At 40.7% G+C, this 22,819-nt stretch overlaps 1 protein-coding gene across 4 annotated transcripts; it reads right to left on the bottom strand.

Annotated features, from left to right (window-relative positions):
- Positions 1-601: 601 nt before the first annotated feature.
- On the bottom strand, positions 602-21,328 carry scube2 (signal peptide, CUB domain, EGF-like 2). Of its 4 annotated transcripts, none has more exons than XM_030048532.1 (23): positions 21,183-21,328; positions 20,592-20,708; positions 19,980-20,105; positions 19,411-19,545; positions 18,359-18,484; positions 18,135-18,251; positions 17,113-17,202; positions 16,169-16,285; positions 15,917-16,039; positions 14,868-14,984; positions 14,523-14,645; positions 14,047-14,163; positions 13,784-13,873; positions 13,509-13,631; positions 12,558-12,725; positions 12,017-12,223; positions 6,703-6,873; positions 4,025-4,192; positions 3,514-3,675; positions 2,926-3,123; positions 2,618-2,770; positions 2,421-2,500; positions 602-1,987 (listed from the first exon to the last, which is right to left on the bottom strand). In XM_030048532.1, the coding sequence occupies exons 1-23, from the start codon at positions 21,268-21,270 to the stop codon at positions 1,841-1,843; spliced, it is 3,063 nt and encodes a 1,020-aa protein (XP_029904392.1). In that variant the 5' UTR covers positions 21,271-21,328; the 3' UTR covers positions 602-1,840. The 4 variants fall into 4 exon arrangements, with proteins under 4 accessions (XP_029904392.1, XP_029904393.1, XP_029904394.1 ...); XM_030048533.1 differs by having other exon boundaries at positions 12,017-12,220; XM_030048534.1 differs by lacking the exons at positions 12,558-12,725; positions 13,509-13,631; positions 13,784-13,873; positions 14,047-14,163.
- Positions 21,329-22,819: the final 1,491 nt, after the last annotated feature.

Raw genomic sequence — 22,819 nt, 5'->3', positions numbered from 1 at the left:
ACTATATGGACAAAAGCATTGTGCCACCTCCACATCACACCTACAGGAGCTTTTCTGACCTCCCATTCTAAATCCATAGGTATTAATATGGAATTTTACCCTCCTTTGCAGCTAGAACAGCTTCCACTCCTCTGGGAAGGCTTTCTGCAAGATTTTGGAGTGTCTCTATGGGAATTTTTGCCCACTCATCCAGAAGAGCATTTGTGAGGTCAGACACTGATATTGGACGAGGGTGTATCCCAATACTTTTGTCCATATAGTGTATTCTCAAAGGGAGGTTTTTGTGGGACACTACTTTAAAGCACATCAGTTTGGGGCTCATGAAAATGTTTGGGAGCCCTCATGTATATGTAAATCTCATCTGTCCAAATATGAACATAAAAATAGATATTTATTATAAAAACCTTAGGTATGTACAAAAGGGCTGTAGCTTTTATTTACTCTTCTGATGCACCTGAATATACCAACAGTGCAAAGTAAGCTTTCTGCAGGGAAACCTCATGTTATTGTATCATTTTGCATCCAAATAAGTCTGTGTGTGTGTGTGTTTGCCTAATTTACAATTAAACAAACCGCACAAATAAGTTTACTATCTTTATTTACAGCATGTTAGATGTACAAAATGATAAAAAATATACAGACATTTATTATCTAAGACAAGTGAATAGAGTAATTCTATTTCAATTTTTCTTTTTTCTGTCTTTTTTTTTTTAACAAAACCTGCATTTCATATCCGATCATGTCTTTCTTTTCTCTCTCCTCTTATCACTCCACATCTCAAATCACATTGCTCCATGACGTTCGAGTGTGTGAGTGTCTGCAGAGTGAAGAGTTGTCTTTGGTTGCTGCTGGTTCATAGTGAAAAGTGTTGGCAGTGACCTTTTGATACTGCGATGATGTTTAACAAACACCCTAAAAGCCAACACGTGGTTTTTGTAGAAGGGGAAATGTTTTCCTGGTCACCTCGAAACATCACAAAATGAACATGGGCTGGATTTATTTGCTACAATGCACGAGCATTTCACCTACAACTTTTTACATCATATACAAAACATTCATAAGAATAATTGCTTTTGTGGTGTCACTACATATTTTGCAGTGCTATAATGTTCCCAAGAAAAGGTCACGTATGTGCTATATTTTGTTTCTTATATTTAGCAGTATTTCTGTCAACAATTCAACTCTACCTGTGAGACAGTAGCCTATGTTATGACTACATACACACTCTATATATTGCTGACATTCAGTATATATCTCAGTTAGCTACCATACTTGTGTCTTATCACAATGCTATTAGCAACATTCTCATTATGTTGTGATTTGAATATGTATTTAGCAATATTCAGATAGATGCATACTGTATTACTAATATGAAAATAAAGACTTTTCAAATCTTTCAAAAAAAAAAAATAAAAATAAAAATAAAAATAAAGAGCAAGCTAGCACATTGGATTTTAATCCGGAGGTGGAGAGGAGGTTATGAAGTCATTGCAAACTTGCATTCAGACATATTTCCAAACAAATGGAACAGCTGGAAAAAGAAACCCTATTGGCTGTCTGAGGCAGCACACTCATGTCTGCGCTCCAGAGCATTTTTAGAACAAATCTTTCTTTGTATCTCAAACGTCCAGTTAAAGTCCACTTACAAAAGTCTGCATGCTTGGCGTGTCTGCTTTCTCTTTAGGATCAGCTGTGTAGGCCACTGTGGTGTCGGTCCATGTGAGAACAGGATAACTATCGAGAGCTCTTCAAGTGGTCAGTGGAGAGAACTGATGCTGGTATCTTGTCTAAGTTTTAATGAAACATCCACAAAGCAAGTAGAGAAGGATCACCGTGTATCCTACGGACGCAGGAATCTTAGGACTTTGGAGCGCAGGAATCGGATGAAGGATTTGGGGAACATTTCTCTTGACTCCTGTGCTGTGTAGTTGAAGAAGTTCTGTGGGTGGGCCAGGACGTCGAACAAGGCCTTCATGAGCTTCTTGTCCTGATGGGAAACACATTACATGAATTAAAAGGAAAGCCATATTGTATGTAACTTGCATTTCTACATATCTCCAAAAGAGGGCACTATACTCATATAAGATGAAAATGAGTGGACTTGCAGTTTCCTGGGTAAATTGATGGAAATTCTGACACCTCTATCATTACCAAGTGTGGTTTTGTATTGGGCGGGCTAGATGATGAACTTTTTTAACAACATGCTAATTAAATGTTTTGATCTACTCAATTAACTTTGTACTGATTGAAAACATACCTTGGCATACCCTGCAGCAGGCATGCCCTCAACAACAGTCTATATTTGGAAAATATGTATGCAAATATGACATTAAATCTAAAGGTACAGGGCACCATTTCATACTGTAGGGAACTTTTTTTGCGATAGTATGCCAATGTTTTTGAACACAACAGTTAATTACCTTAAGAATTTCCTGGTGATTCTCTGATGCATATAATCTTCCATCTCTGACAATATCTTCTATTAATTCTTGGTAGTCCTCTGAAACAAACAAACAAAAAAATCCTTAAGGCAAAAGATTCCTTGGAATTTATTAAATAAATGAGGGCAGAAACATTATTATATTATATGCTGCAAGTTGTCACATTTCTCTCTCACCATCATATGTAACATATGGAACCTGGAAGCCTTTCCCACTGTTTCCCTCGTTGGATTTGAACTGTATCCACAGCCTCTTGGACCGGGAGGTGAAAGCGATGGGTCGTTCGTATGTCTGACAAGTCTCATAAGTGGTCACGGAGTTGGAGAGAGCTGTCAAATCAGGGTATGGGCACAATAGGATCAGCCTCCGACACATTATATAGTTTTCCCTGGCAACCCTGACAACAGCTTTCATTTCAACAGACATTTATCACACCAATCTGGCCACCTGTGGTGAAATCACATCAACAGCACTTCGGACTCACAGCTTTTTCTCATGACTAGGTAGTCTCCACACTCATCCTCGATAGGGAGGTAGATTTCTGGGACGACAATGAGGATCCTGCGTTTGGGCGGGGGGTTGATGGTCCAGGTGCACTCGATATTAGCCGGGTAGTTCCCTGGGTAGTTGGGTGACTCAATGTAGCCGGTAAAATCTCCCAGTTCTCCTCCACACTGCCGGTCTGTGAAGTGACAGAACCGTGTCAAATAGTTTACTCATTCTTGGTGCAGTGATGCTAATTATAAAGACCAGAAATAGAGACTGTGGCACAGAACGATCTGGTTTAATTTCACTAAACTACATATTTATATTCGACATATTTATATTTTCCACAACAATTTCTGAAACAAGTGAAACTGCACTGGAAATAAGTATAAAATATCTCGTTCCACAAGCACATTTTTTCACCTGTTTAAAGAAAAAGATTAAAAGACTGAATATGAGACTGAATGAATTGTTAAGATGGAGATTTTTTGCAGTGCATTGTGTCGCTGCTATACACAATTTGCTGCATGTAATACAAGCAGCATGCACTCAGAAACAGTCTTGTTTTACGAACAAACATACATACTTTTACACTGCATGATGTTAGTGGAGCCATCGAAGTCAGTGGTGGTATTTCCAGGGCAGGCTATGCAGTAGTTCTGGCCAAACTCCACTTGATAAGTGCCCATAGGACAGCGGATACAGCGGTGTGTACTGGTGTTGTAGTAATGACCGGGAGAGCACTGGACTGCAGGAGTCAAAGAGAGAGATTACAGGGAGTTAGTTTAAAGTTCAAAGAAACCGCTGCAGAGGGCAGGAGAGCTCCTCTTAATATCCTTGAGAATGTTAAACTGTACAACAACATGATGCTGTTGGCAGGTGAAAACCTCATTTCTCCAGAATGTCAGCTTTGGAGGAACTCACGCACAAAGTAGGCTTGTTTTTACTTTAACATCCATGCATTTTTAAGTTTATCCAATGCATTTTTATATGTTCATGCAGGACCATGTAATTCTTCCTTTTATGTTAAATCATTAAAAAAATGGAGTTACGGTGCTCTAATCCTAGGACAACAACATGAAAGATGAGCCCCTCACCTTTAGTCTCACACTGCTGGAAGGAAACAGCACCCGTGTGTTTTGTGACCAGGTTCCCTCCGCAAGGGAAACAGGAGGTGCGGCCCACTTCTGGCTGGTAGGTTCCCAGCACACAGGGCAGGCAAGGGATGAAGCCATCGTGAGAGTATTGACCTGGGGAGCACTGACCTGAGCACACAAAAACATTTGCTACAGTTAGAGTTTTAAAGACTCCAAACAGGTGCAGGCAAGGCCAATCTATGATCAGTGGATCGAAACAAAATGAGAACTGAAATGAGAACTTTTTGAGTTGAAAGGTGCCAGCTAAAGAGCAGCAGTTGATCACACTTGAAAGCAGCGATTTGAGCAACATTGCAGCATTGCATGTTTTTGTGAAACTACTGGTTTACTGAAACTAATACAACTTTGTGTGTGTGCACCTTGGAAAACCCCAAGTGTGCCAACCCTAGCATGCCTAGCAGATGCCAGGCTAACTGATATGCTCATAAAACCACAGGGGATATCACACAGGTAGTAAAAATGTCAGAGATGTTGTTACATGATGTTACAGAGGGCATCATTTTGGGAAACTTTTTGGCCTGTATCATGTCCCTGGAGCGCCCTATGGAGATGCACCATTTGCCTTGAATTAATTTTTCATGGCTTTACCATTTCCCATGACATCCCATTTCTTGCCCAGTAAGAGAAAATCCACTCCCTTACCATTAAGATAAGAGCGATTAGCAAACCTTAAGCCCCCTAAATGCTAATGGAGTGATGTAATGTGTTTTATCTGCAACTGAACCACCTTTCACATATCTCCTGAGTGACTTACACAAACTGGGGGAGTCTGCTGATAGCTCTTGTTGTTTAGTCTGTCACTGAGCGAGGCAGGAGATGGGATCTGGGACATTGCAGTCACTTTGCGGCTGCGATTACAGCAGTGGAGGAGACCAAAACATGGTGGCTTGTTTTCCTTTCATTCAGGACTGGGAATGGCCGGGGTATGCCTTTTGAATTCAAATACATCTTTAACGTCTAAGCCCAGGCTTCTTTGACTTTATACAAAGCAGAACATCTGCCAGGGAGATCCTTATCGGGACAGCATTACTTCCTGTGTGGTTCATATTCATAACAGGATGAAATTCTAAAAGGCTCATTTAAAGATAACTTTTTAGCATATCAGACCATCAAGGAGAACCTTTCTGTGCTCTTTCATGGATATATATATATTTTTTGTATATCTTTGCACTGTGATTATGACTGGATCTGTTGGCTATCCAGAGGTGAACAAAGGTGACTCACACCCACTGCATTGCATACAAATGGACCATCATAACTACTTATTGTTGTTTTTTTATTTGAAATGTGGGTGTCCACTGTTGCCATTTAATTGTAATGGATATGTGTGAATGGCTCAGGGAACAACTTTAAATAATTATTTTTTGTGAGAAAACGATCTTAGACTTTGATACAAGCTATCATACAGCCATGTACTGATCTGAATACTTGTGTTACAGTTTATATGCACATAACATCTAGATAGGGCACTCTAAACACATTCCTACATTAAAAGACCATACCAGTGATTTTGAATGTTTGGCCCATTTATGCCGATTTACCCACATGTCAACAAACCATTCTGCAAATCATGCTGGGGCACTAAAGATTTCACAACATATAAACAAAATTCCCCTGATTTTCAAATTAGAATTTTTAGTTGAAATACCCATCTTCTAATGTTCTGCGTCTTTGCTGACAAAGTCATCAGCATTCATAAACTACAGAACTGATAATTGTCTGTGAAAAACAAAGGTTTCTCTGGGGACTACTTTCTGTTAGAGGAGCTGTTTCACTCCACCAAAATACAAGTCATCAAAACACAACAGTGCTGCTGCTTTTAGGAAAACGAATGTGGACGACTTTATTACAGTGATGGCATACTGGTGTGAAGAAAGACTGAAGTATCTGAAAGTTCATTTTCATATCACAGTGGAATGAATAGAGACCAATCGCTGGATAAAAGGTAGGAAAATGATACAGGAGTTTTAAAATATGACTTCTTCCTTTGGGAAAAGATTAGCAGAAATGTGAAGTTCATACATTTTATAGATATTATGCTAAACATGAAAAATCACTGGTATATATACCTAAGAAAAATAAAAAGAAGAAATATTTTCAATCTGTATAAAAAGCAGTTTCCAAATCTTCTTTTTCTTGGTTACTGGTGGACCTGCTTGCAAGGCCGACCCGCCACACTGTTTTTGGAGTGGAAACTAAAGTCTGTGTACTGATTATGCTGATATAGACTATCTGCTTTATTTTAAAAATCGTAATGCTCATAATATTTGGTTGGATAAATCCCTATTGCTTACAGCTGCTGTTTTGACTTGTTCAGGTCTTCCTGTACAAGCTGTGTTTCTGTTCAAGTGTAAACTGAGCTTTCACGTGATCAGCTCGGGCCTCCTGGTGCCTCACAGTGCTGAGGTGCAAAAAAAAAAGCACTTGCAACATTACAGTGTTTTTCAGGCCAGTTCAAAACAATTGTCACGTCATCCCCTAATCTTTGCCATCATTCCCGTCACTACGCACCGCAAAGCCTGAAAAATAACCCAAATAAAGTGTGCCATCGCTCCGATTATTCATAGCCTGCATCTGTTGACTTCAGCTTATAATGGCACTTGCTATAGTTTTCTTACCTCCACACTCTGAGATGTTTCGAGCCCCAACCACCTTGGAGTTTGATCTCCCTTCAGGCCCAGGACAGAGCTCACAGGACATCTGCCCCTCCTCGTCTTGATACGTTCCCGCCGGGCACAGGACACACCTTCCCTGGTCGCCGTCATAGTACGTCCCAGCGGTGCAGCTCACTAACAGAGGGTGGCGGAGTGAGACCAAATTAGATTAAGAATCACCTAAATGATTCACACATGTGCATCCCTGCCTCTACACAAAGCACAACTCGGCTCAGGATGGTACAACCAAAATAAGGAATGAAGTAAGCAACCTAAAACCTAAAACTAAATGATGTGTCTGCACTGGTAATAATAACAATTATCTTAATTTACAGAACTGTTCAAAATACATCAACAACGTCCTTCAGAATAGAGTGATAAAATTGAAAAGAAAAATCAATAAAAAGAATAAAGACAAGTAAAGCCAAACAGTAATAAATGATGTGATAGTGATAAAAATAAATGAAATTTAAGAAGGAAAAAATTAATAAAAGACTGTAAAGGGTGTTATGGTCAAAATAAATATTAAGTAGCTTTTGCGTTAATTTTTTAGACAGATCAATTTGAAGTAGCAACAACCGACTACAAAAACCAAGACAGGTGAGACAGACAACGTAAAACACAGACATGAATGAACAACTACAGAAGTCGGCCCTCCAGCTACACATAATGAAACAGTCCTAACCGCACTGTAGATCTACACTACAAATATTGCGGCTCAGTTGCACGACAAGACCATTAAACCTGAACAATCATCAAGCCGGAGTCTTCAAACAAGAGAGGCAGCCCAGACTTCATCTGCTGCCTCTCATGTGTGTTCAAACAGAAACAGTAATTGTGCGGCGGAGCAGCGTTTGTGCGTGCTTGCAGGACGGACTCAAAAGAGGAAACGGGCAAATGCTCCCACTTGTCAAAAGTTTCTGATTTCTAAATGAATTTCTCAGTTTCTTAACATGAGCGTTTTAACATGTTTGATAATGTAAGGGAAGAAAAAAGGAATGGCAGCTGACAGATGATGTAAAAGTTTTTATTATTAATAAAATAAAAATTACAATTGCGATTTGACCTTGTGCAAACAATTAAAGGCCAGAAGACTGTGATTTTTTTTTTCCTGTTTTCCCTTTAGACTTATTAAATCTCTGTCTGTCTCTGCGTAACTGTAGAAACACATGGGTTCCTTACACATCTGCCTGATCAATTGCTGACCAATCAGAAGCCAATTTAGCAAGTTGTGTTTGTTTTGGAGCAGCAAGTCAACTGGAAACCTTGCCAGCGCAGCGTCAACGGAGTTTTAAATACTTCAGCAGGTTAATGTGAATAGATTTTAGTAAACAAGATGAAGCATAAATTATTTCAGTTATTATGACAGCTGATCGATTATTGTGTGCTTTAGGCTCAAGGTCAATCAGAGGGATTTAGATAACTTTTAAATATCAATGAGACAACCTAGATAACTAGCTGTAAGCACTGACATAAAAGAACATGTCTTTACTGACACATTATATAATCTCTTATAAAATTTTGTACATACAACCCGTAGTAAATCATTATTACATTCATCCTGTGAATGTTTATCATAACCTTGATAGATACCACAGCTTCTGATAGATAACTAGTCACAAACATCACGAGAGACACACTGATTAAATTAATTGCGGTGTGATTAATTTCAGTGTAACGCAGGTAGCATTTTTATGATGCCGGACTAATTTTGAAAGTGAGAATTAAGACCCTGTGAATCAGGCAGGACAGTTATGTGTTGCACATGCAACGTCTTTCTAAAAAGTGGCTTTCATCTATAAATTGGCACTGCTGCAGTAGTTGTTTATTCAAAGCAATTAATGAATGGAATAATTTAAATGCATGGTAGCCAGTGGTACGACCAAACATTTAAAAAATCCAGCCTTGGAGAAAATAAAATGGTTGAATGCAGGTGGAATTTTAGCCACCGTCACAGACCATAGTCGCCCCATTTAATTTCTCATTGTATGTAGCTTAATTATCTTTTCCAACACCATATTGTTAATTCACTACAGTGTAATAAGCTAGTAGTCTTGCTGCCTGATTTGCCATGCTTTCACTCAGTAAAATCTAACCTGTTGGAGAACCTCCAAGGCCCCACCCTCCATCCCCCCACTAGTACATTACTGGGAAAAGTAGTAACATTAGTGTAACATTACGACTGTAGCATTACTAAGCAATGCGGTACCAATAAACACTGTCACTAATGGCACAGATCAGACAAGGACCAAAAACCTTTCTTTAGGGACACCAACAACGAAGCATTGGCCCTTTGCACATATACCCACATTTACACAGGAAGTTGTGCATCGCAAATACAGACAGAACACACACAAACAGAAGAGACACAAATATACACACACAATAGGAAATGCAGTGTTAAGCTGTTAAAACTCACTTAAACCTGTTGTAGCTACGTATGCAAAAAAAAAATTCAGACATATAGAAGCAGCAAGCCTTTCCACAGCTGCCTTTGTGTCCCACATCAGACAAGTGCTAATACTTCATACAGCAAGACTGTGCATCGGGGAAGAGCTCTTAATGCTATCATAAGCACCCGCACCTCTTGCAAAAGCACACACAAGCAAATCAAAGGGCTTATTTGCCACTTATCTCAGAAGAGTGAACAGACTTGATTAAAGGGATGAGCACCATTTTGCTTTGGTTCCTACCATCTAGAGTGATGCCTGTAATTAATTTGGGAATTACTGTGTCTGTCTGCTGGTGTTCAGAACTTCATGACTTGAAAACTAGCTGATCTCACAACAGAATGAATCAATTAGGCCCTCAGGCCTTTAGTCCAAAAAGTGCCTTGGTAGTAGCCTTAAAGATTTGCCTCTCAGCAGAGAGCCACTATTTCTAAAAAGTTGACACACAAAAGCTTTAACATAGATCCATTATATGTGGCTCAGCAAATTGTTAGATTTTCCTTCAAAGAAAGAAAATGTAATTCTCTCAAGAGCAGTTCATTTTTTGCAGCCTATTGTTTATTCTGAAAGACCATGAGGAGCCATCATTGCATTGTCCTCTAACAGCTTTTATTTGACAGAGGGAAGGAGGGAGAGAAGAGAGAGAGTGAGAGTGAGAGAAAAAAAAAAACTTGAAGCCTTTCAAATGCAAAGAACCTGTTCTATAGAGTCCTCGAATTGATGGCCCCAAAGAGGTTTAAAAGACCTTTCACCTCTATTCAAGTCCTCAGTCTTTGCCTACTTGATGACATAGGAAAACACTACGGTATCACAGTGGTAAGGAGCTGAACCCAATAAAAGGGGTCAGGTTTCTGAATCCCCCCATTCTGCTTGGCCCAATCGCTTCTTGCGCCCATCAAGCAGAGGCCCAAACAGCTGATGCTAATTGATTCCCATGGTGTGGCTGAAGTCAATTCTCTTTAGCAGTTTAGTGGCTGGGGGTCATGCAAAGTGGCCCTGCCTGGGGGCAGGGGGGCCGCAGCACTCAAACTGCCAGCTTGAATCAACAGCACTTCCTAAACATCTCCAATGTTAAAACAAACACGCAAACAAGTTGGCTATCACTATCAAATAGATGGGAACAAGTGGACGAGCTCACTTCACAGCATCTCTTGATCATTTACCTGCTATGCTTTACCAAAGTTGTGTTTTACTTTTCATGTGGTAAAACAAAACAGATACTATCAAGCAATCTAGCTGACAAGTTGAGGTCTTTATGTGTCTTTTAAAATTAATTGAAATAATAAAACACAATCAAGGGAAAGGAAAAATGCCTTCATTACTAATAATAAAAAAAAATCACACCAAGTGTTTACACAGAGATTATATGCTGGAGTAGTATAAAAGCTAATACAACCTTGAACACTAATATACCAGAGAAGGAGAGAGAAATGCTTTAAAGAATGCACAAAAGATTAAGGAAAGCACAGCTTTTCTCCAAGTGCGACAGGCTATGTTGTTATGGCGGGACAGCTTTAGTCTCCTCTCCTTCTGAGGCAGTGAGAACAAGCCCCAATGAGGTTTTCAATGGAGTGGGCAAACTGAAAGGACTAAACTGCACTCAGAGCTAAGCCCGAGTGGGGTGGGGGAGGAGGGAAAAATATAGCTCCTTTAAAGAGCTGGAGGTTAAGAATGCCTTTCAGGCCCCCTCCCAAATTACATGTCTGCACCCCTGCCACGGCCAATAGACTGCTTAATGTTGACCTGAAAGTGCAGCGGGGGAATACTGAGTTAAGAAATCAAGATACTTAAGACCTTGTTATTGAAGCATAAAAACACCCAACAGGAGCAGTTGAATTTTATATCATATCAGCTCAGCACAAGAAATGTATTTCATGTAAATTAGACACAAAGGGTAAAAAGAACATATACCTGTTTGGAGACAGAGCAAATGATTGCTGCATTAAGTGACATTTTGTCTCAAAGTCAAAGTGAAATAATCTCCTAGAAAGCTATAGAATAGCTTATTGTTCTCCAGCAGCAGAAGTTCAAAGACCTAGAAAGACTGAAGGAAAGCACTTTCCACCCTTCATTGGTTCTATTCAAATTATCTACTCGATTTCCTTCATGACACGATGGTAGTTCAGAATGAGGATTAGTCAATTGATTCTCTTGGTAAATAAAACACAAGGCCGTTCAATTTCAAACATTTCAACATCTCAACAGTGATACCTCCCTTTTTATTCACACTGATATTAAGACAGCATGCAGCTGGCAGAGAACTGAGGCCCAAAACTAAGGGGCGCGCACTCATCTCAGCCAGAGAAAACACATACCAGCCTTCAGCCCACCAGCACAGTGTGCCATTATGCGTCATGAACATTTTCACCATTATGGGTTGTATATAAAACCCAACCAAGAGGCAACAGCTACCCAGGAACCTGCCATCACCCGTCACGTTACACTCTTATCCTGCGGAGATGCTGGAAGATCTCATAGCTTGGAGGGCCAACAACAGTCTCTCTGTTCTTCCCTGCAAGCTCATTACAGCATGTCTGAAAACCAAATACGGCACTCATCTGGCCAACACCTGCTCCAAATCCAATCATTAAACCAACTTGTCTAAATATATCTCACTGGCATGGACTACTTCAGTTACTTGACTGAAGTAGTAGACATGACTATGAAACTAGTCTGTGTGTAGGAACTAGTTAAAGTCATTGCTGCCGTGTGTTAGCAGGACCAGAAGTGCTTGAGAGGTGAAAAGCATTGAGATTTCCAGTGTAAATGCTGCCTCACTGAATGGTCAATGTCCTAATCATGGGTAAATGCAAAGAGTGCCTACTCACCACACTTCCTGCCCACCAGCACCTGTCCTGCCACACACTGCCCTGGCAGGTCTACTGGCTGGCCCAGGCTCTTGGCCAGCTCGTAGTCTGATCCAGCAAAGTGGAGGTGGAACTGTTCCCGGTTGATGGACTTTCTCAGGGTTCGGATGGTTTTCCTGAGCCGCTTCTCTGAGCGACGACGCACGCAGTTCAGATCGCAGCTCTCTGCTGAGAGAAACACTCAATACCACAGCTGTCTCTGGGGCACAATATCATATCACATACCTACCAGTACACCGTGCATTCATACCTAAATGCAAATACTAAATGCCCACCAACACCTTTCACCATACAAACACTAAAATCAAGGAAAGAACAGTCTTGGCCACCATTCATAAAAAAATATGAAACACCTCAACCCTGTGTCTCGACCCACCACCACAGCCAAGTCAAAACAGGAGATACTTTACCAGTTTGGTTTGTTTAGTGACAAACAGAGAGCAAAGAAAGAAAGAGAAGCTGAGGTCACATGCAGGCAGGCAGGCAGCACAGAGAGACCAACCTGTTACCTCCTCTAGGTTCACATCCAGCTCAAACTCAGCTGTGATAGAGGAGCCATCCTCCTCACTGGCTTTCCTGCCGTGGCGGCTGCGCATTCGCCGTCCAGACGAGGTGCAGCGCAGGCTCACGTAGCTGAACTGGATGTTTTCAGTGAAGAGAAACCTGCTATCTGTGGACATGGGAGACAACCAACCGGAACCAACCCGGAATCCCGACAGAAACAAAGAAACAGACAAACACACGCAATCACACAAGCATTAAAGAAAATCACAGCCTCTAATACTAGGAACAAGTTATGGCACAACTGTACAACCAGTTACTGGATTGACATATTGATTGACGATCTACTCTAAGTATTGAAAGTGTATCAGAAAAGAAAGACAAGCAATAAAAATATGTGTTAAATAATCTGTCAAAGCAGTTAATCATATAAGATCCCCCCACACTTTTATCAGTATGTAGAAAGGCAAGTTCAAAGGAAGATGACAGAATGGCACCAAGAAATCATCCTTTATTTAAAGCAATTATGTGCCCTTTCAGTGAATTTGAGTGATGTAAAAGACCATGCCGGAACCCTTTGGAGAAACAAAATAATCCCACAATCGCAAATCCATTTGACTGATGGCTACGTCGGACCCAACTGAAAGGCATGCCATGGCTAATTACACCTTCCCCTGTCACTGCCAGACAATGTGTAGTATTCAGATATTCAAAACACTGAACATTGCACCGTTTTCGCTACAAATTTCCTTCGTGGTTGGCTATAGGTTTGGCATAACTTTGAAGCAGGTCTGCTTCATCATTTCTGGACAGCTGTATGAGATGTTGGCACATCATGGCAAACCCAAATTATTTTACAAACAGTAACAGGAACGAGTTGTAATTTAATTCCATGTCTATCAGTCTTGTATTCAGATGGGTTGTTAATCATGTGGTATAAGAACCTCTGTACCTGAGTGTGCAGAGTTAAGGCTCTCCTTCAGTCTCTCTTGACTTCGTTTTAAGTTGCACTTTGTGGTACCAGACCTGAAAGTGGCTGTGGTCTTAATGCGTGGGACACTTGGCGTCTCTGGACCTACAAGAGAAACAAAATATGAGTACAAAATCCTTTTATCTATACATCAAATGAGCACAATGAATTCCGGTGTTGCTATCAAGTTGTTACTGTTCTGTGTGTCAAAGTGGAGAGATAGAGGCTGATGAAAATCTGTGATGCTCTGTACTTGCCCAAGCAATACAAGCCACTGTTGTTCTTTTGTGCTTCAGCCAAGCAGGGCAGAGGCATTCCACAGGTCACAGTGTAGGAATCCTCCGTCCCTGAAAACACACATGGGGCCGTGACACACAGACCGACAGAGACAAAAGTTAGGGCCACAAAAGCCAAGTCGTGAAAGCAAACAGGCAGCATGTAAGAACATGAAGCTTTGCTCTGCAGGCCGACGCTGCCGACTATTCAAACAACTAGCTGACTAGCCTGCTAACCAACTCACCACTACTGATGTGAACTTGGGACTGGCATGTCAGGAAGCAGCGGTCTCCTCCCTCCTGCTTACTGCAGTTCAAGGTAGGTTTAGAGGGGGGGTTTGCAGGTGGTAAACCCTCAGCCTCTAGATAGAAACCACAACAAACTCCAAGGTATAAAAGAACACGCTTGATTGTAACAGGAGGAAAAGGCACATGAGGGTGAGACACAGAAAGAACAACAGACAAGACCAATACTGTAACGCACCAAAAGCACTGCAGCTGTGTGACTTTTTATGTTTTTCAAGCACAAGAAAACTGGTGACAGAAAATTAAAGAGAAAAAGAAAACAACTAAAAGTATCTCCTGTTTTTGTCCCTCCCAAGTTTCAGTTCATAATAATGTTGGATGGCATGTATTATCACTTTTCACACTTTCCAAAGAGAATGACACATACCAGATGTGCAAATGCCTCATATATATATAGGCAGAGGCACTGGCTTACCAATGCAATCCTTTTTGTTCCAGTGTAGCTTATAACCAGGATGGCAGTGGCATTCAAATCCACCCATAGTGTTCTCACAACGTTGCTCACAACCTCCATTGTTCACACTGCATTCATTTATGTCTGCGAGGAAAGGGGAAAAAACATTATTATAATAATTATATGTTCCGCTTCACCGCTGAACAAGTAAATATTTACTTTTTTAATCTTGTGACTTCATGTTTAACAATTAAATACAGCTATAAATCACATAACTGTGCCTGATGCCAAAGTGGTTTTGTGTAGCCCCCCCCACCACCACCCTAACACACACACACCCACACACACACACACACTTAGTCTCACCTCCACAGTGGGCCAGTCCGTACAGGGTGTAGCCTTTGTTGCACACACACTCAAAACCACCAGGGGAGTTCACACACATGTGATCACATGTCCTCTCAAAAAAACACTCATCTATATCTGTAATCACAAGCAGGCAGATGACATGGCAGCAGGGCAGTCAGTTGCAGTCTTAATTAAGAGGGGTTTCCCACTTAAAAACACTTTTGTGTTTTTGAAAATGAAATTGGCTGTGTGCAGTATGCTACGTTAGCTGTAGAGGTAATGTAGCTCTGGCTTTAAGAGTTGGAGTAAGATCAGGGGAGACCTCTGCTTTGTGAGAATGTGGTGAAAACATTCAAGCTGCAATAACCAAAATTGACAAGGGTGATTTAATTCAGGACTGTTTAGGCTGAGCTAACAAAAAGCGTGGAATAAGCACATAATGTCTGAGCCTGCATGGCTTTCATCATCTGCCGTCTCACTGACAGATTCCATAATTATTCCACACATTTTTTGTCAGTTGAATCTATATGGTTTTTGTGATTCAATTATTGCAGCTTTAACCCTTTGAACTCTAATTTCCCCTTATATTTCACCTTAAATGGCTTTAAATTGAGAAAAAAAAGCCATTTTCAATATTGTACAATATTGTCCGATTCAGTATCTGCTGGTTGTAGCATTTCATTGAAGCTATGTCACGTTTATATTGAGTGAAATATTCCAAACCAAGATGCCATTGTTTTATGGTTGCAGCATTACATCAAATCAACAATATCTGGATGTGTTGTGCAACATTTTATACACATTTGTCATGTAATTCTGCAACACATTCTTTCTTTGGAAACCTTGGGATCTCCACCAGAATTTTAAAAAAGTTTTGTATTTGTAATGACAAACCCACTGTGTATCTACCATTTTACAACTGTCTTGGATGGCAGAACTACTGCTATTGTTGAGATGTCCCACCCTGTCTTATCAGCATACCTTCACCATACAAATCAATTTTGTGCAGCTTCGAGCCACACGCTCCACATTTACAAGAAAGCAAACAAGTAGGAAGGCATTTCTACCTTGGCAAGAGCGTTCGTCCGTCAGCAGCTTGAAGCCTTTCCTGCAGTTGCACTCAAAGCTGCCAATGGTGTTCCTGCAGAAGTGATCGCAACCGCCGTTGTGAAGCTCACACTCGTCAATATCTGTGGGAAATAGGTGATATCCTGACAACCCTTTAGCGAGACTTAACTAAACAAGTTATACTAAGTTGAATGAGAGAACCAGGAGACTGCTCCTCTCTTTGGAGGCTGTCAGTGGACTGGAAGTCTGACCTTTGCATGTTTTTCCATCTGGCTGCAGGGTGAAGCCAACAGGGCAGCTGCAGCGTACACCTGTGGATGTGTCTTTGCAGGTGCAGTCACACCCTCCGTTGTTTACTGCACAGGTCTCTGGAATTTTAGAACACAATGTGAATGCACTCGAATTAATGACATTGATCCACGCAGAATGTGCTAGGCCTATACTGCTCCTCATTTGCCAGAAATAAATAACCCAGAGCCTTGATTTCCTTAACACCAAACTCTGAAACCATCTGACAGCAGGATGGACATAAAAGGAAAAAAGTGATCTATTTTCTACATACTTGAGCTTCACAAAGAATTTTCAACATTTTAATTGGCAAAGTATATACAATATATGCTTGTGATTTGTCCAGAATTTCAATACACCAGATGAGAGGGATACTCGTTAGTGAGACTCAAATCTATGACTGCTATATGTGTACACCATTTGTATGCATTCATAATGGATAATGTCTTAGTAAGAGTTAGTGAGGCACATGTTAACAGCTTGGTTGAACTTAACAACAGACATTAGAAGAAAACCCCTGAGTTCATAACCTAGTCATGCACTTGTGCAGTATTAAAGATTTAACGTTTTAGGTGTACAGACAGACCCAGTTTGCATTCTACCTTTCCCAAATGGAAGGAAAATGTGAAATGTACCACACTGTCACAAATGCATATTTTTCTGGGGGGGAAATCGGGTGTGAGAAAGTGGGAGTCCAGAGTCATTTCACAGTTTGCTCTAAAGACTGAGGAATGCATTGGTTTACTATGCATTACTCCTCTCCCCTTTTGAACACTCCTGACAGGATCCTGGCAGCTCCACACACCGTCAAGCAATTGTAAACATTACGTTCCACTGGTTAGCTTGCAGATACAGGTGAAGCAAGTGCAATGAATAAGCAGCATGATTGCATGAATGTAATTATTACCCATGAGCAGCCTCCGTTTGACCCGTTTATCAACCTCGGTAAAGGATGTGGCATTGTGGTCTGAGGACTCAGTGGTGGCTTCATCTCGTTCTGCAACACAGACATAAAGTGAGATGAGTCATAAACAGGTTGATAGTAGGCATAAGAAATGACCAGAGTTGCTAACTGATACATGTACTGTGGCTTTTCTGTTCATTAAAAAAAATGTTCACTGTTGGCTGATGGAAAGCTTTTTTTTTTTATTGGGTGTTTGTGTGAGTCACCCTTCTGTAACCAGAGGCATGTTTACACTTGGGATATCCAGTGTGTAGTGTCTCGGTGTGTGGCAGATATCACAGCGGATCAGTAAAGTGAATTTGGAGACAACCTCGCAGTGATACGCCTGGACCTCACACACACTGCCACTGCGAGGAAAGATACTACCCAGCATCTGATGGCTGATCCTTATCATCCCTGACTATTGTGTGGAGGGTAAAAAGAAATGTGCGCTGCCTATCGGGAGAACTGGCACAGACAAGTTGTTTAGAGAAATATTTCACGTTCATGTTGGCACCAAAATCACCTCCGCTTTACTACACAAACAAACTGCGGCATATACTGGCCCTTGTGTTCATGTTCCTTTTTTGGGTCCATGTTGATCAATAGCTGTAATTTGGAAAAATGACTTCCTAAAAAACATTAACAGGAACACAAAAAGTCATATCTCTATCTACTGACACTCTATTCTTATATGTTTTAGGACAACTAGTCAGTTTTGTATGATGCTTATTCATGGACACACGCTGGAAAATGAGTCCCAAGAAAAAAACAAAAACGAGGAGAAAATGAAATGCCACCTTAAGACAGGGTTGCTGCGTCTTCCAGAGGACTAAAGGAGAGTTTTAAACATCTCCAAGAAAAAACACAGGATAAGGCAGAGGTTGCACATATAGCAGACAATGTAGGAATGGGCTCTACATGGCTTGACTGTGCCATTATATTTTAGATGGTTGATTTTTCCAAGCAGTGGGGTCAGTGCTTACCTACACACGACCTTCTGTCAGGGTGCAGGGTATACCTGACATGACACTTGCATATGGGGCCCTGCTCCGTGTCCTCACAGGTGTGCTGGCAGCCTCCGTTACCGTGGTTACAAGTTACTGCAGACCAACGATAAATAGCCTTGGGTCAGAAAATCAGCACGGCACTTGAAGACGACTGTGTGTGTCTAAACATATGAATAGTAAAGTGATCTCCATGCACATACAGATACAGCCTCTCTGGTTCCTGGCCAGCTCGAACCCAGGGCGGCACTCGCAAGCCACACCCCCCTTGGGTGTCTCTTTGCAGATGTGAGCGCAGCCGTGCTCCTTATTCATACAGCTGAGGCCCTCTGGGATAGAGAAGGGGCACAATGAAACTCTCCTACAGTGAATGACTGGCTCTATACAAAGGCACTCATACCAAGTAATCTCTCAGTATGAGCGCCCCCATGCTTAGCATATTCAAAATACATGGGCAGCTATGTCAACAAATAATTTTTATTATTAATGTTATTATCAGTGGTACGAGTAGTAGTAGTATTTCATTATGTATTTTGATTGTAAAAATGAGGCATTCTGTTTCCAGAACAGGAACTGTTTGCTAGTTCATCTTCCAAAAACTATACTTTTTCAGTCTGTTCTTCTTTTCAGTAATACTTCTAACAGCAACATGAGTCATGTTGTATCATTTGCATAGCACGGTCACAGCTGAGTGACTGTGTCCACAGGATTTACCAAGTTTGCCAGGGAAAAGCCAATGGGGTGGAAAGCACTTGTATTTTAGTTCAATTTAGTGAAGGAGACTGAACAAAAAGCACATCTGGCCTGGAAGCTACAAATACACAGGGACGTTAGGCTCATCTGTGACGTAAGCTACAAAGAGCCAAGTGTTGCAGTTATTTACTTATTTCGTTCGCTCGGACACAGAGTGTCTTTTCACACAGTATGTGCCCTTCTCCAGATAAAGCCACAGAGACAGGAGCCCACGTAAAAGCTGTCATCCCTCATTGTGCTGTCAATCTTAGCTTTGTATGTGAGCGTTTGAAAATTTTCCTACATTTTCCTGTCTCCCTTTCCCAGCTCAATACTGAGGACACATGCAATGAACCTGAGAGAGAGAAAAAAAACTCAAGGAAAAGGGCAAAGTACTCAAAGTATTCATTTGTACTCCTTCAAAAACACTGTTCCCTGCAGACAGGTTCTACTGAGTCCTGCATCACTTAGACTGCAAATCTAAAAGACACAGGTGTAAGGTGCTGCTCCCATGCTCACTCACCCACAGAGCGGTGGATGCATGTGTGCTGGTTATCACTAAGGAAGAAGCCTTCTTTGCAGCGGCACTCATAGCTGCCCATGGTGTTGACACAAGTGTGCTGGCACCCTCCATTGTTGAACTTGCATTCATCTACATCTACAGGAAGACGGATTCGTGGAATTCATTAAGGGCATTTAACATAAAATCCAGAAGTGTCCTTGGTGGCCTTGACTTTATTATTGCAAATTCTTTCAAGTAATTTCTTAAGTCATCACAAGTCAAATAACTGTTGGTTTTCTCCACTTTGTCCAATGTTTGAGAATATTAAAAATGTAAACAAATCCTTACAAAAACTTATCTTCAGTCCAATAAATTACGCATGTAAACAAAAAACCAGCAATGGTTTGACAGTGTGTTTTAAAGGGGATCACCATGTTGCAAATATTGTAACTAAAGGAGTATCATCTGCCTGGGAAGCTTGATATCACATATTGTATAACCACAACTGTAAACATTTCACAACAAAAGCTGACAATTCACGCTCTGTTTCCAAGAAGCGTGTTTACACTGCAGTTTACAACTTATCTTACCTAAACAGTTGTGTCCATCGTGTGCTAAATTGAATCCATCGTGACAAGTGCAGCGATAATTGCCTGGTATGTTGTTACATTCATGTACACAGCCGCCATTGTACTCCAGGTCGCATTCATCAATGTCTAAAAAAATGTAACACAAGTGAGCGCATATGAATGTTCATTGTTTGTGCAATAAGTTAAAAAGAAAAAAGTTTAATTCCTAAACCCCAATAACAAAAAATAATAATGATGGAAAAAACAAACAAACAAACAAACAAAAAACATGCCTGTTATATGTATATATTTCAAAGAACTACATGAAGAATAAATTAAGAGGAAACTGAGGTCCTATGAGTATTCCAGAAATAATATAAGGATCATCATAGGACATTTTAAAAGTACCACAAAGTATCAACAAACACTGGAAACCGCAATGACACTTGCTCAAATCGGAGATTATTGTGAATTTTTGTTAAAAGGAAGCTCTATGAAAAAAGCCACAAATCATTCAACAGGCTAATTAACACAGGCATCTAATATCTGTGATCAAAGCCTGCCACTTCAGGGTGGTTGGTAACCAGATACGACCATGAAACACAAAGCTCAACAGAAAAAAAGATAAATTACCTTCACAGTGTTTCCCATCTCCTTTAAAGCCTGCCTTGCACGTGCACTTGTATGAGCCTTGGGTATTCTGACAAATAGCATCAATGTGACAGCCATCACTCTCCTCTGCGCATGGATCTATTGAAATACATGTGAGACTTGGTCAATGATTGCCAGAGTACATGAGAACTATGCTGCGTTAAAATCCACAAGCAAATTTCCAGTTATCAGCCATTCACTAGAACATGAAAGCTGTGTGTGCTTTTTAAGATCACCATGAGATTTTTTAAGGACAAAGTAAACAACAGGTCAGCTACCCTTCAGATCACAACAGTTGTTACTCTGTTACTGCAGGGAATTTTTCACAAAAGTTCACAGAAAAGTAATGCAAAAGCTTATACATTCCTATAATTCGCATACCAAAGAAAATTTATATTACAAACGTAGGTGTGCAGATAGTATAAATTCCTAAATCAATTAAATTCCTCTGGAAAGGCAAAAAACAAAAACAATCGGTGTTGGGCTACAGAAACAAGAGAGAGCGGAGTGGAAACGGGAACGCACTGCTGGAAGCGTGCGTAAAGTCTCAGGGCTGGAAAAACACAGTCCTACCTCGATTCTCTGGACGCGCTGCGCTTTGGCGGCTATTTAACAAGAGCAAAAACAAACAAAAGTCCCTTGCAAGCCAAACAGCTCCCATGGTGATATGATCCAAGTTTAGAGGTCTTCTCAAAAGGACGCTTACGCACTGAAGTCGTGACCGAGTGTCCGCCTCATTTTCATTCTAGCCTGTCAATCTGCTTCACAAGGGGGTTTTGGAGAGAAAGGGGTGTGTGTGTGTGTGTGTGTGTGTGAGAGAGAGAGAGAGAGAGAGAGAGAGAGAGAGAGAGAGAGAGAGAGAGAGAGAGAGAGAGAGAGAAGGGGGGTGCGTGCGCGTACACGGGACAGAAAGATTGAGCGCTTTTCGAGCAGAGTCGCATCAAGCTAGCCGCAAACAGCCGGCTAAAACCGGACGTAAGGCGCGTTGACTTTTACTCTGTATTAGTCAAAAGACGTCGTGACGGTCGCAAGCTTCTCTTTAAGGACTTTACTTTGAAAGTTAAAGCAGGACGCTTTATTGTAAACTCTTTTCGACTTGACTTGACTTAATTTACTTGCTCTAAAATCAAACCAAGGCCCCGCGTGGTGCGCTACTTGTATATAAAACAAGGGCCACTATCGTGGTAGCGTTATATAAATAACGCATAATTTTAATGTTTAATTTTTCATTCAGGGATTAATAATTATATTTTTCCGCCTACCGTTGTAGCTCTCCGAGACTAGCTAAACAAAAGTGGTTGCTAGGCGACACAAGAACACCGGCACGAGCGGTGACCGTTGGTTCGCGCATTGATACGTTAACTGTTTTGATTGAGATCACCTTGTCTGCGGCTTCAAACGTGACCCGGCTGACCAGAGCGTAGTCTTATCAGTTTTATAGTCTAATCATTATTTTATTAGACACTGGAAGGTTATACACTTAGAATAAAAAAATCAGAAAACGACTGAATGATTCTCTGCACAAAGATAATGGATGCCTCCTGATGCCAAAAAAAAAAAAAAAAAATCCCCAAATAGGTCGGTAATAAATAATTACAAGTTACTTAAACCGTCTCACCACAGTGCTCAATCTGACTTTGTATAAAACAAACAGCACCAGAGTGAGTAAAGTGGGTAAGTTGCTATATTTTGTCAGTAGCCCAGTGAACTAAAGAGGTGATTCTCTTATAAAAACAAAGACATGCCCTTGTTCACTTCTGGGAACGGTAGCAATCAAAGAAAATAATCCCAAAAGAAATGAACAAAAAGGCTTTAACTAGACGTGAATCTCTCTCCACTGGGCTGTTTGAAAACATTTTTCTCTGTAAACCTTTTGCGCCATCTAGCGGTGGACAAAAAAGACCACAGGCAGATTAATGTTTTTTGTGTTTTTATTACAGTACAGAACTACTGGTTGTGGTACAGTATACAAAAAAGCATAAAAAAAAAAAATACAGCGAATGTTCAAAGGAAGTGCACAAAATTAAAACGAACTGAAAGGCTCTACCAGTTATTTTTAAGTTTCAGTTTAAAAAAAAAAATGTTTTGTAATAAATAAATATAAATTACAGGAGATTGAGATTCAAAAGGAAAAGGACAGGCAATTCTTAAGGCACACCACATCCCAAAATGTACCTTGCAAAACAATATGGCAACTCCCTAAGGACAAA

This window comes from Myripristis murdjan, chromosome 3 (assembly GCF_902150065.1).
Source record: "Myripristis murdjan chromosome 3, fMyrMur1.1, whole genome shotgun sequence".
Taxonomy (NCBI): Eukaryota; Metazoa; Chordata; class Actinopteri; order Holocentriformes; family Holocentridae; genus Myripristis; species Myripristis murdjan.
The sequence above is the reverse complement of the archived record's forward strand: the minus strand, read 5'-3'. Positions and strand labels throughout refer to the sequence as shown.

Coding starts and splice junctions, on each gene's coding strand:
- scube2 (XM_030048532.1), bottom strand. CDS start 21,270: ATGGGAGCTGTTTGGCTTGCAAGGGACTTTTGTTTGTTTTTGCTCTTG. Junction 14,646..14,867: donor CGGACTGGCCCACTGTGGAG/GTGAGACTAAGT, acceptor CTTTCCTCGCAG/ACATAAATGAATGCAGTGTG. Junction 12,224..12,557: donor GAACCTAGAGGAGGTAACAG/GTTGGTCTCTCT, acceptor TGTTTCTCTCAG/CAGAGAGCTGCGATCTGAAC.